Source organism: Cavia porcellus, unplaced genomic scaffold, assembly GCF_034190915.1.
Source record: "Cavia porcellus strain 051 isolate PalLab524CR breed Dunkin Hartley unplaced genomic scaffold, mCavPor4.1 scaffold_26, whole genome shotgun sequence".
NCBI classification, from domain to species: domain Eukaryota; kingdom Metazoa; phylum Chordata; class Mammalia; order Rodentia; family Caviidae; genus Cavia; species Cavia porcellus.
This window is the reverse complement of record NW_026947509.1, coordinates 6,740,629-6,753,933: the sequence shown is the minus strand read 5'-3', so window position 1 is coordinate 6,753,933 and position 13,305 is coordinate 6,740,629. Positions and strand designations below refer to the sequence as shown.

Sequence of the window (13,305 nt, the reverse complement as noted above, 5' to 3'; positions counted from 1 at the left end):
TCTTCCCCAGGGCTCCTGTCCAGAGCAGTCCCCTGTACTGGTAGTGAAAGTGTTCCCGAAGGACTTCACACTGAGGCCACGGGGACAAGCAGGGACTCTCCAGACAGCACCCCGAGGCCCAGCCCACCCTCGTGGCAGCCTACCTGCATCTGCATCGGCCCGGGGCCGCTGTGCCGTGCAGTAGCAGCAGTCCAGGAAGATGACATAGTTGAGGATGTTGAAGAAGAGCCCGACGATGCCCACGCTGAGCACCAGCAGCGGCTGCTCGGTCCTCTGGGGGGTGATGTACCTCTTGATGGCTTCCACCAGGATGCTGAACATCAGGGCCACTGCAAAGACGGAGTTGCCAAACGCCCCCAGCACATCGGCCCGCAGAAAGCCAAAGGTGCTCTTCCTGTGCTGCATGATGCTGCTGGCCTTGACGCCACACAGGCCCACGACCATGGACAGGAGGTGGGACAGCACGGTGAAGGCGTCGGAGGCCAGGGACAGGGAGCTGCCCATGTGGGCAATCACCAGCTCCATCACGAGGAGCAGCACGCTGACCACACACATGAAGATCAGCCGGCAGCTTCTCCCCAAGTACCGGCCCATGGTCCCCAGGCCCCTGCCTCAGGGAGCTTGAGCCGCTGGGACAGACAGATGGGCAGCCGCACCTCCCGAGGACTCTGCCTCAGCCTTCCAGCACTTGTCATGTTTGGAAATCACCTTTTATAGGTTACTATAAAGCCATAAACCAGTTTAAAGGGCAATTAAGTCAGGGTGTCACGTAGTGGGGCTTTACAGAGAGGGACTTGAGGATTTTGTTTGTCTGTATATTGATTAGGGAGGTGGCAGCGGCTATGGCCTTGGGTCCTGGAATCCCTCAGCAAGGCAGTGGCCAGGCCAGCTCCTGTCCCTTCCTGGGCTGCAGTGGCTCCAGAGGCACAAATCATTAGACTCCAACCACCATGCAGTGTCCACCACGGTGTGGATCGCTCTGAGTGGTCACCATGGGGGCCACAAACCGAGACTTCCAAGCCACCAAAAGAGAAAGCTGAAGGCGACACCATGTTGACTTTTCTCCTGCTTTCAAGCTGAGATAAACGAGCCCAAGTCTGTCAGTGGATCTCATGGATAAGACAAGAAAATAGTCTCAGTGTTTGAAAGGGAAAAGTGCCTCACTTCATGGTTTCACCCATGTGAGAGGTTTGGGGCTTTGGTTTCGTTTTTTAGCTCTTAGTCATCTGCACAGCATCTGGAGCTCCTAAAGGCATTCCCAAGCTGAGTATGGCTGGCATAGCTTGCCACAGGTCAGCCTGTTAGAGGAAATTAGGCCACTCCCCTGCATAGCATCTGGTCTGAGCTCGGTCTATCTGAGATGGTCACTTCAGTGCATCCCCTTTACTGACCATTTCATTCCCAACACCTGCCATGCCCCAAGGGCCTGTGCAGTGTTTCTGCCTGAGACCAACGTTTGGATTACCATTGACTCGATGATGCCCTGTCCAAGGTGTTAGGCCGCCTCCTGGTGACAGCTGACACAGAGGGCCCTCCTCCCTCCTGGCCTCTCCAAGATGGCAACTTTAACTGTCTTAAACTGTCCCCCTTACAGGACACTTACTAAAATCTGGCTATCATTTCAATACCCCTAATGTCCCCAGCTGAAACTTTCCAGTGAAGCTGCATAAAGACATGGGTGTCTCAGGGCCCACTAAGCCCCAAGGGGAATGTGCTCACACTGTTACCATGTGGCAGGGCAGGGTTGTGTCAGTTTTCCAAATGTCAGTCTCACTGGCAGAAAGGTCACCCCTGCATCTGCTCCTGGGGACCCTCAGCTGGCACAAATCATTAATCATCAGGGCCCCAAATCCTTCTCCACTGCTCAGTGCCTGGCTTTGCCAGCCCGTAAAGGGAACATGTCCATGCAGCCTTCCTCACTGACACATCCACTGGGACTTTACACAAAGCAGACAAACCGGCGTTAAACTGACTGCAGCTGGCACTTTGAAGGCAGTAAAAGAGACAAGCTGAAGGCCAAAGCTGTGTCTGAAAATAACTAGCTGCCAGTAACTGTCTCCCCCAAATCTGACGCTATTGATGAGCAGATATTTAAATAAAAACAGTACCTCACAGGGACACAGTGCCTCAACCCTCTTGAGAAACTTTGCTCCTTCTCTCATCGTTCTTGACATTGTTAAACTTCCTAGAAGAAGGTTTAACGCTCATCGTGATCTTTGATTGCAGGTGTAATTCTAACGGCTGGCATGGGGTGATCCTTCCACACTCTGGGGAAATGCCATCTCCTTGCTGCTTTTTGCTTTGCTTTTCCAGGCAGGGCTGTGGACTGACCAGAGCCTGGTGCAGCGGGCTTTTCATGCTCAATGAAGCAGCCTTCTTGGGTCCTCCACTGATCGCCAAGTGAGTTGCTGCTGTCTGATTCTCAAAAGGTTGCAGTGATTACCAACATAATGAAAAGCTGGCTCAAGCCCCCTCGGGGATAGACTAGATGTGACTGAAAGGTGACGCATGTCCAGAGGTCCAGCAAGCAGGGCAGCATCAACATGCCATGACCAAAGCAGGGTTAATGGGATGGTGCAATCACTTTTGGGGTCATTGGTCAGAGCCTGGCTCCAAATTCATGGATGTTACATCCACAGCTCCACCCAGCCACAGGGGGACACTAATAAAGAAATCCCACGTAGGAGCCAGCAGACCCACCTCTGCCTGCTGGCCTGTCACCAGAAGGCTCCTTCCTGCAGGCAGTCAGCAGGAGCAGGGACACACCAGGTAAGCCCCATGCACCTGTAGGCCACCAGCAGGCCTACACCACTGTGTACCCACTGGGAGAATCAAACACACTGCTGGGTGCCTGCCTCCATCACGGGAGTCCCAGTGTAGACACGCAGGCTGAGAGCCTACCGTGCACCCCTGGCAATCAGGGAGGCCCCAGTGTAGCTGTGCAGGTCTGGAGAAGCCCACCCCATACGCTGCTAAACCTGTAAACCCAGGGTCAGAGGAACCAGCACAACAGCACTCCGAGATGCAGCGCCCTGTGGAGCGGTGCCTGTGAGGGACAGCTTCTCGGGCCCCACGCCTTCCTCACACACAGCAGCCAGCACCTGTGCAGTGTGGGGAGCCCTTGCAGCCACTTCGCTTCTCCCCTGCACTCCGCCTCTCTAAGCGCAGTGTGTGCACAGGCCTGGGAAGGGTGAGACAGCTTCTCAATAGCCTCAAGTCACAGCAGCAACCCCAGGAGTGCAGCACTGCTCTCCCCATCTCTGCCAGCCTCAGCGCGGTGGGCAGCGTCTAAAGACACAGCCCTGCTGCAGGCTGCATGTAATGTGTGTTCAAGTGACACCTTCCTGTGGTGAGGCGCAGGCCGCGTACACCGAGGCTTTGCTGCACTTTGAGCCCACGTCCTGTTCTGCCGCACCATCCCATTAACCCCTGCTTGTCCTGCACAGGGGCACCGAGCTCGGACCCTTGGTGAATGCGACTCTTCATTCGTTTGTTACCAAGTGGGAAAGCGCTCCTGGGGCATGAATTTAGCAGTCCCTTAAAGAGGGGTACAGGGATGGGGCAAGCACCAGAAAGGGCAGTTACGGGAAGCCCAGTGTGGCTGGGTTGCGAGGGACGTTGCTTGGCCTTAAGAGAGCACAGCTCCCGTGAGTTCGATTCCCGGTACCGATAAAAAGGAAAAAGACAAAAAAAAAAAAAAAAAAAAAAAAAAAAGAGAGCACAGCTGATGTGAGCCCAACTGGGCTGGAGGGTTTGCGTGTTACCAGTAATGATGGCGGGCCTCCAGGACTTCACAGAAAAGGAAAACCTTGAACACTGTGGAGGCATGGAGACGAGAGACCTATGGAAGGGCAAGAGCTAGATGATGCTGGAATAACTCCAAGGGGCTGGGTGTGGTGGCACAGATGGAGTCCAAGCTTTTCAGGAAGCTGAGGCAGGAGGACCGTATGAGTCCAGGAGCTCAAGATCAGCCTGGGCAGTTTCAAAACTTCACCTTGGTGCATGCCTCAGGAGAGAAGACAGAGGATCACAGCTCGGGCAAACAAGTGACTGAGCCTCGGCCTCAGAGTAAAAAACAAAATACATAGGCTGAGGACAGAGCTCAGGGGAAAGGCCCTGGGTTCAACCACCAGGACTGAAAAGCAATCACACAAGGTCCAGGCAGGCCCCTTTTGCTGGCTGGCATGTGACAGTTGATAGGTGGCCTGAGGCTCCAGTCCAGAGCTGAGTGACAGGGCCCAGGCAGGAAATCCTGTGCAGTGAGATCTGGCAGCACTGACAGAAGCCCAGCCAACAATGTGTGGCTGGGACAGGCCTGGAGCCCAGGCCTGTAGCTATGGCTGCACTTGTGATGGAAGCCCAGTGTGCAGGGCCAGCATCCTGTGACCCACAAGGTAACTCTGAGGGGCAGGAGGAGATTGAGATCAGCACTAACATGGACAGAACCACAGCTGGGGGTGCAGGTGCTGAGACAAGGAACCCAGCCTGGACGGGTGGCGACCGATCAGACCTCGGTGTGGGTACAGAGAGCGGAGAGGAGCAGGGGCAGCAGCAGGCCGCTGGCTCCCACAGGAGGACTGGTTTGTTTTTTTTTTTTTTCAGAAGACCCCGAAGTAACCAGAGAGCAGCTCAAGCGAACCAAGGTCTGGGACTCACGTGCTCAGAACCTCCAGCCGTAGGGGAGGTTCCATGGATACACGATCCGGGGCTCACAAATCAATGAGCTCAGAAACGGTATTAGTTCATAATATTTATTGCTGGGGAGTTTACAGGAAAGTCTTTTCCACCATGAACTTAGGCGTAAGAATAGCTATCTCGTGTGACCTCCTTTTAGAAGTTTTATTTAAAAATAGCAGAAACACTCTGCATCTGAGAAGACAGTGTTGTCAGCTGTTTGAAAAGTGCGGAGAGCAGGAGCTCTGCGTCGTCCTCAGTAGCTGCGGCCGAACAGTGTGTAAAACTTGGCGGGGTTCCTGCTGCACACACACCTGGCCCCGGGTGGCAGCTCCTGCAGCGGCTGGAAGGGGATGCACAGGCTTTTCGCTCCCATGGACGGCGCCCCGGGCTCCAGATCCTGGTCCCTGCGGGGAGACAGCAGCAGTGTGTTGCTTGCGCCATGTCCTGGCCCTGCACGCAGTGCCCACCTCAGCACACTCACCTGGCAGTAGTCTTCTTGATCCAGTCCTCACACTCGATCTCCCCGCAGAAGGGGATCTGTGCAATCTAGGAGAAAGGGACAGTGCTTGGCCCAGCTCACGAGCGCACGACAGAGACTTTGCTCAGCTCAGCGCTGCCAGCAGGGGAAGTTTAGCCCGAAGCTCTGGCAGGTGGAAGCCCTGCGGTTCTAAAGGGAGCAGAGGCAGTGCCTCCTCCTGCCTCGGCTGAACATGGACAGCCTGCTCCCCACCTGTGCAGAGCCCATGGGTGCACAGCCAGGAACCCAAGAGGGGGCAACCTGCAACCCCGCTTTGCTTCTAGGAACCCACACGTTCTACTTCTGCCAAGTGAGGCAGGCTGAGCACGGCATTGCCTACACCCCAGCACTCTAGAGGCCGAGAGAGGAGGACGGCAGGTTCCAGCCCAGCCTGTAACCTGGTGAAGCTGTGTCTCCAAGTGAATGAGTGAAGTGGAAACAGTTCAGGTGTAACGTGTGTGTGTACCAACGCCACACGACACACGTGTCTCAGGTCTGGACCCTGCAATAAGGGCTGGGGACACAGTTCCCTGAGGAGAGCCTGCTTTCCGTCTGCAGCCCTGCAATAAGAGCTGTGACCTCTCCATGGACGCCTGACACCCACCCAGCACCCCCTCAGATCAGACAAAGTAACAAAGCTGCAGCTTTCAATCACGTCGCACTGTGGCTCACACACAATGGACGTGCACACCACGGGGTCATCAGAGACACTGTGACAGCATGATCTGACCAAGGGCTGAGGGCTACAAGGCTGGGGCACAGAGGGTGCTCAGTGACTGGGGCGGGTGCTGTAATTAACCTCCAGAGTCCTCCCATGCCATTCCTGACCCACTCCGTCCTCATGGGTCTCAGGGCTGGGGACATGGCCCAGAGGCAGCTGCCCGCCCAGCACGTACACAGGCAGGCCCCACCCCACTACCATGGACCAGCCAAGCACAGCCCAGGGCTCACCTTCCCAGCGTCCAGCGTCTTCTGAAAGTCCTCCATCGTATTCACCACTACCATGTGGGTCTTAAGGTCTTCAAGAGCCCTACCAAAAAGTTTAGGAAACGTTTTTATTTGTCTTCCCAATACTATCAAGTTTAGAAAATAGGTAAGCTGCTGGGGATTTAGCTCATCGGCTTAAATGCTTGCCTGGAAGCTCGAGATCGTGAGTTTGATCCCTGGTACCAAAAATTAAAAAATAAAACAAATAAATTTGGTCAGGGACTTAGCAGCATAAGCACCTGCCTGGCAAGCACGAGGTCATGAGTTTGGTTCCTGGTACCAAAGTAAGTAAGTAACCCCCTCCCACAGAACAGCAGGCTGTCGCGCTCTGGGGAAAACATTTGTGTTCCCAAAGCTCCCGGAAGGCTGCAAGGGTGACACAGAGTAGAGGCAGGCGCCGCAGCCAACTTGAGTGTGACTGTTCTCTGCCAAGACAGACCTAGAGCTGCGTTGTGCAGCTGCCACACCCGCCCCGACACCTCTGTAGGCCACGCGTGTGGCTCAGTGGCGCAGTGCCTGCCTAGCAAGCAGGAGGCCCTGGGTTCACTTCCTGGAGCCAATAAATAAATAAATAAATAAACAAACAAAATACAACCAGCTTCCCAGACAACCCTCAGTTCCAAGCTGGGAGGCCCAAGCCAAGTGGTACGGAACCTCCTGCCCCAGCCTGAGCTGTCGCCTTCCCAGTCAGGGAAGCTGCATTGGAGTGCGCCAGGCTGGGCCCCAGAACACCACCAGGAATGTGCAGGCATGGCGCTGCCCAATGAGTCCCTCTCCTCTGCGAAGGAGGGCACACAGGCTCTCCCGAGAAACCCCTGGAGGCCAGGGCTGCCCTGAGCCTCCCCCAATGGCCCAAACCTAACCAAGAGGCTCAGCTCCTCCTGCCCCATGCCCTGGGGGCTCTGCAGACCACCGCACCCAGATCCCAGGGAAGGCACCAGGCACGGTGCACGCAGTGGGTGGACCCAAAGGCCGTGTCCTCCTCCCGTTCCTGGCCAGAGAGCCCAACCTGCAGCCCCTCTCAGAAGAATCAGCCATGCCATACCACAGTGATGCGAGCAGATGATTCATTCAATTCCAGCTGGGCTCTGGACACAGCCCAGGGGCCATCCACACACAAGTGGACAGAGAAAACGCGGTACGGACATGAAATGGACTACTACCCAGTCACACAAAAGAGAATGGGCGCTGTCACCCCAGGAGACTGACGTAACCCGAGAGTCGTACTAAGTATAAAAAAGACTCTCCAAGTTAAAACACTGCTTGGCTTCCCCTACACTAACGTGTAATACAGAAATGAGCAAGACAAGGGAGCGAGACGGGAGGGACCCAGAAGACAGACTTGTGGGTAGGGCACAGGGTACAGGGGCTGAAAAGATTGCTCAACAGTCCCCACACACGCACCAGTGCAATCAGGTGACCCCCAGCGGTCCTGCAGCCAGGCAGCGAGGCGCAGCCCTGGAGCTACCCTAACGCAGGACAGAAGCACGGAGAATGCGAGGGAGCTGCCGGGAGCTCAGGACGTACCTTTGGAAGAGGTGCGCCTGGATCTCCTCCAGCATGGCCTGGAGTCTCGGCTCGGCCTCACTCTCAGCCACAGTCAGCTTTTCACCGGTGTCTCGCCTGACGGCTACAAACTGACAGCTCTTCATGTCTCGGGGCCCAACTTCGAGGCGGATTGGGACTCCCTGTGTGACAGGCGGGGTGGTCAGGGCGACTCACGGCTGTGTCTACCCTAGAACGCAGCTAGCCGCGTGGCCTTCTCTGTGATAAATCACAGCGAATCCAGAAGGCCGGGTGCGACCGAGGGTGGGTAACGTCTCGGGGAGTCGCAGGAACCTTGAACACAAACACGCTGTCCGCTGAGGAGAATGAGCTCTGGCCTGCACGAGTCTGGCCGGTGGAAGCCCTTCCGGGAAAGAAAACCACGAGAGGCCCTCTCCCTCTCTTCAGGCTCCCACGCAGGACCACGGACACTGCGCAGGCTAGCACTGTGTGTCTGCGTCCTGGGGACGGAGCCAGAGCTCACGCCCAGAACCTTACCTGACAAACCACTCATTAGGTGAGCAAGCCTTCAAAACTAATGGGATTCTGCTCATGTGAGTCACGTGCTTCCACACACACCTGGGCTACCGGGTGGTACCCCAAATCAAAGGCCCAGGGCAAGGCGGTCAGTCACACTGTATGTGAAGTTACGCCAAGCCTTCCTGTGGCGGCATGCTGCTGACAGCTCGAAGAGTGTAATAAAAGATGACTTTCCTGCAGTGATCTAGGTAAAGCTCTCCTCGGGGCTTTATTATAAACACAATCTCCCTTCAAACCAAGACTCAACGCTGCTGGCCTCCATGCACCTGGGTGCGGATCCTGTATTTTCGTTTTGTTTTGAAATTATGACTCGTATATCCAACTGGAGCGCTCTGCAGACACTACCGAACAGTAGAATAATTCTGTGCAAATACTGCCCTGTGAACTTGCTGTTTTAGTTTCTCTGCTGTAAAACTGTAGCGTCAAACAATCATCAGTGTTAACAGGCTTTCTCTTGAAAGGATTCTGTGAAGTGTAGAGCTGCTCTTGATGAAAAGCAGCTGTTTGCGGTTTTTTCTCTGAATTCTTTGAAGCTCTTGCATTGAAAACACGCACCTACCCCTTCTGAAATGCTGGATTAATGTAGTAGAATTGTTATTGGCTTTTGAATTTCTGATAATGTCCTTTTTGACTCTTTTTTAAAATGTCTCCTCCTTCTTCCCAAGTTTTGTAGTTAATTGTACAGTCAGTCTGTTTTAAAATGTTTTGCCTAAATTACTTTATTGTTATTGTATGTAAAATGGATCTTGGTAATACTGTACATAGCTGTTTGAAATGCCAGAATGACTTCTGACTGTTACAGGTTTTTACAAATATACTTTATCTACTGTGTCATCTGACTGATAATACTGGCTAATATATTTTGCAAAAAAAATTAGGCTTTTTTTGTTTGCTCAATTTTGGCCTAAACCACGCACCTGTCTGACTTGTCTTACTAACACTGACTGGCATGTTAAAAGTCGCTCTGGAGCTTTAAAATTATACTCTAGTTCTAATTTGATGAGACTAAAAAAAAAAAAATTATACTCTAGATACTTCACTTCCCATCGAAGACACATGTATTACAAATGAAACAGGACAGAGATGTGCACTGCATCCCGAAGCTGGGGTGACCCCGCCCTCGCCACTCTGCAGCCCCTCAATGCTCAGACACCCACAAGAACTCCAGCCCAAACAGGCTCATACACCAACAACAGGAGGCTCATTCACTACAAATGAAGGCCTGTGATCATTCTGTGATCTGATGTTTAAGAAATAAGGTCCTCCAAGAACTATCTTTGAAGAGGGCAGTGCTGGGAGCCCACCCAGGGCCCTACGCCTGCCAGTGCCTGCTCCCCACACCCCGGCCCCAGCTCACACAAGCTCATCAGCAAGGTGCAGGCCATGTTGGAGCCCACCATTCACCAACACAGAGAAGCAATGGAAACCCTTCCGCTCATAAAAATGGAGGAGAAGAGGGCCAGATCTGGCCTGGCGCGGGAGGGAGCATCACCTTGAGCTCCCAGTGGTTGAACTTCCAGCCCGGGGAGTAGTTCTCCCGCAGGTCCACGCGGGCGCGGACGTCAGCACCCAGCAGCCGCCTGCGATAGTCCTCGCACTTGGCCAGCAGCGCCTCCTTGTCCTCCTCAGACAGCGCATTTGTGATGCCGCAGGGGATGATCACCACCTAGAGCCCGCGTACGGGAGAGAGGAAGGAAGGTCTACTTGTGCATGCCTTGCCCAGAGACCTGCCACCCCAGTGTCCCTCCTCCACATCACCTGCGCTGACGCACTGCACTGAGCCCGCTACCCTGCATTCCACCTCTCAGAAACCATTTCAGAAAACGATTCGCAGGGAAGTCTACAGAGTAGCTTTACAACTCAAAGAACAGACAACATGGCCAGTGGCCCAGGATGTCACACAGGGCAGAGCTTGCGGTGTCCTGCGTCCTTTCCCTGAGCGGGAGACTCTCCCTGACTGGCGCTCAGAAAACCACTCTTCCCGGCCTCCTCCAGCGAGCATGGCTCACACTCCACAGAAGGGACAAGGAGCAGGGGTCCTACCTGGATGGCGGCCACCCGGGGCGGCAAGACCAAGCCGGTGTTGTCGCCGTGGACCATGACCATCACGCCGATGGTGCGTGTGGTCAGGCCCCAGGAACACTGGTAGGCAAACTGCTTCTCTCCGGGGCTCTTGGGGTCTTCAAAGATGATTTCACACATTTTAGAAAAATTCTGGCCCAAATGATGCGATGTCCCTCCCTAAAAGACAGACATAAACTTTAATTTTAGTGACCTATTATGCCTTTGAAGAGGATTACTGTAAGCCCACATGCTACCAAATGGCACTATACCTGTTTTCTCTCTTTTTTTTTTTTAGCTCTGAATAGGGTTTTCGAATGTAAGTTTAACTGCACAATGAAAGACAGGAATTAATCGAATACTACACCAACGCCTTGCTCGAGGCGGTCCCATTCACAGCAGTAACGACACACTGGATTTAAAAGGGAGGCCACGTCTTGGTAACCCAGGACATAGGTCATGATTAACTGACCAGTGAGACTCACAAGACAAGGACAGACGTGCTTGATTACTACATTGCATAGAAGATAATGAGATAAATGTATTTTGTATTCACTTAATAAAGGCATAAAAATTGCACATGTTAATGTTGATACACACCTCCTACAACGTGTCGGCAAGTTCAGTGTTCAGCTTTCCTTCAGCTTTTAGAAACGTGGGTAACTGTTATCTACGGCCAGCTACTGCCCAGCTGCCCACCAGGACTCGCCCAGCTGACTCTGACTCGCCCCCCACTGACCACCCTGGCCCTCTGCCTGAGCTCCCCCACCTGGAGCCACCTGTCCCGCCCTCTCTACCCCACCAAGGGGAGGACTCAAGAGTGCACAGGGCGCAGCTTCCGGGGCTGGCTCTTCCACCTAATGGTCTCCAGTGTCACTTATGCTGCTGAGAACGATAGGACTGCCCAGTGCTCCACAGCTGGAAAGTAGGGCACAGCTGGGGTACAAATGCTGCATGCCCAGCTCCTCCAGCTCTGTGAGCCACCTCCTCCGCCTGCACATCCACAGGTGGGGCTGCTCAGGGACATGCTGTCCCACTTTCCACTTGTGGACACCACCCTGGCCTCCACACCCACGCCCCACCTCTACTGTCTGTGTCTCTCAAGGCAGGTGCCATGGCTGGCCTGCTCAGGACATGTGGCTGCGTGGTACCTGGATGGCTCTGCCACTGGCGGATATGAAAGCCTCCACAGTGGTCGTGTAGTCTCCGCCTGCGAATTTCTCCTTCTCTGTCTTCCTACCCCTGACCACCGGGATGGCCAAGAGCTCCTCGTACACTCGCGCGTATAACTCGAGGATCTGCATGACCTGCGCACACCAATTGAAGCGAATGTGGGCTAATTCAGGGCTGACTTACTCATTACAGATGTACAGGGCAGCACTACCCAAGACTGTGCGGCGAGCAGCACGTCTGTCGGAAAGGTTCAAGCAGCCAGCCTGAGATTATTACGGAAGATCACCAACAAATGCACAGAAATTTAGAAACCAAGAAAAAAATCAATACTTATTAGGAATATACAGTACCCAAAGTAAAAATTTCCTGAAAAGCAATTAATCTGAATCAGTGGATTGTAATTTTTCCCACATGTCCAAATTATTTTAATTTTGTTTTTGTTTTGGGTACCAAGGATTGAACTCACAACCTCACACTTGCCAGGCAGGCGCTTCTGCAGCTGAGCTAAATCCCTCTCCCCTTAATTTTTGCTTTTGATCTTTTCTGAGACAGGGTCTATGTAGTTTGGGCTGACCTCCAAACTCAGTGATCCTCCTGGCTCAGTCTCAAGTGAAAGTCTATAATATTTCACCTACCCAACAGCCCAAAATATTTCAAACTGAACATTTAAAAGAGGGTATTTTGCCAGGTACAGTGGCATATGCCTTTAATCCTAGCACTTGCAGCATTGAGGCAGGCAGGTTAAGAGTTTTTGATGCCTACCTAGGCAACATACTGAGACCCTGTCCAAGAAAACAAAACAAAAAAATTCTTGTACATATCATGAATTAATAAAATTTCAGAAAGCAGTTTTTGAAATCTATGCACATTTGAGTTACTCTTTTCTCTTTACTGGTGTTACCTAAGTTTCAAATAATGAAATAAAGCAGAGCCTAAGCACTTTTTCTAGCAGAATATTAGATAGTAGGAAATGACTTCTCTACCTCTTCTGCTGCTTCTTCAAAGGTCGCAAAAGCACTGTGCCCCTCCTGCCAGAGGAACTCCCGGGTGCGCAGGAAGGGCTGCGGGTGCTTGAACTCCCAGCGCTGCAAGAAGTCAGAGGACAGTACCATTACAGGGAGCTGTGCCACTCTGAGAGTCACCACCCGCAGAGGCTGTGTGAGTCCCTAACAGCGACCCAAACCTTTCCCAAATGGCTCAGGCTTCCAGGCCTTTCAGTGCAAAAGTAAGGCACGAAGGCCGCCTTGAAAACACAAAGCCACAAGCACAGTCTGAGGGGCAAACACCTACCACCACGTTGCACCACTGGTTGAGCCGGATGGGTAGGTCCCGGTGAGACTGCACCCACTTTGCATACGTGGGGTACATGACTGGAAGACAAAGACAGAGTGGTCACTTGAGGCCCAGAGCTAAACCAGCAATATAAGTAGCAGGATCTAGGGTGTGTGTTTGTGGAAATATGTTTCCAAAAACTGTACTGGTTACACCAAGGGCACTGGCATCTATTTCATAAGTGTCATTACTTATAGATATTAGCCCTTCTAATTTTATCTCACTTTATATTCTTTACTTAAGATTTATACTTAACTTACTTTGACTACTTTCTGAAAACACTAATATGTGTCATATTTTGTGCTGCTCTTTGTATTCATTATCCTGTTTGATTCTCACATTTGACTTAAAATAAGTGTCATGTCAATTTGAAAGATGAGTTAAATAACTTCCCGACTCCCGCAGTTATGCATTATGGCTGGAATTTCTACTTTTTTTTTTTTTTTTTTGTCTTTTTCCTTTTTATCGGTACC

The 13,305-nt window shown here is 52.6% G+C and overlaps 1 protein-coding gene across 2 annotated transcripts in view; it reads right to left on the bottom strand.

Annotated features, from left to right (window-relative positions):
* Positions 1-4,737: 4,737 nt before the first annotated feature.
* Positions 4,738-13,305, bottom strand: part of Eprs1 (glutamyl-prolyl-tRNA synthetase 1) — a 54,710-nt gene continuing 46,142 nt past the window's right edge. For both annotated transcript variants that reach the window (XM_023566862.2, XM_013157568.3), the window contains 9 exons: positions 12,791-12,870; positions 12,484-12,585; positions 11,479-11,634; positions 10,310-10,507; positions 9,759-9,932; positions 7,709-7,869; positions 6,146-6,224; positions 5,159-5,223; positions 4,738-5,081 (listed from right to left, as the gene is read on the bottom strand). In XM_023566862.2, coding sequence (XP_023422630.1) covers positions 4,931-5,081; positions 5,159-5,223; positions 6,146-6,224; positions 7,709-7,869; positions 9,759-9,932; positions 10,310-10,507; positions 11,479-11,634; positions 12,484-12,585; positions 12,791-12,870 — 1,166 coding nt within the window. In that variant the 3' untranslated portion in view covers positions 4,738-4,930. The remainder of the gene's footprint in view (positions 5,082-5,158; positions 5,224-6,145; positions 6,225-7,708; positions 7,870-9,758; positions 9,933-10,309; positions 10,508-11,478; positions 11,635-12,483; positions 12,586-12,790; positions 12,871-13,305) is intronic.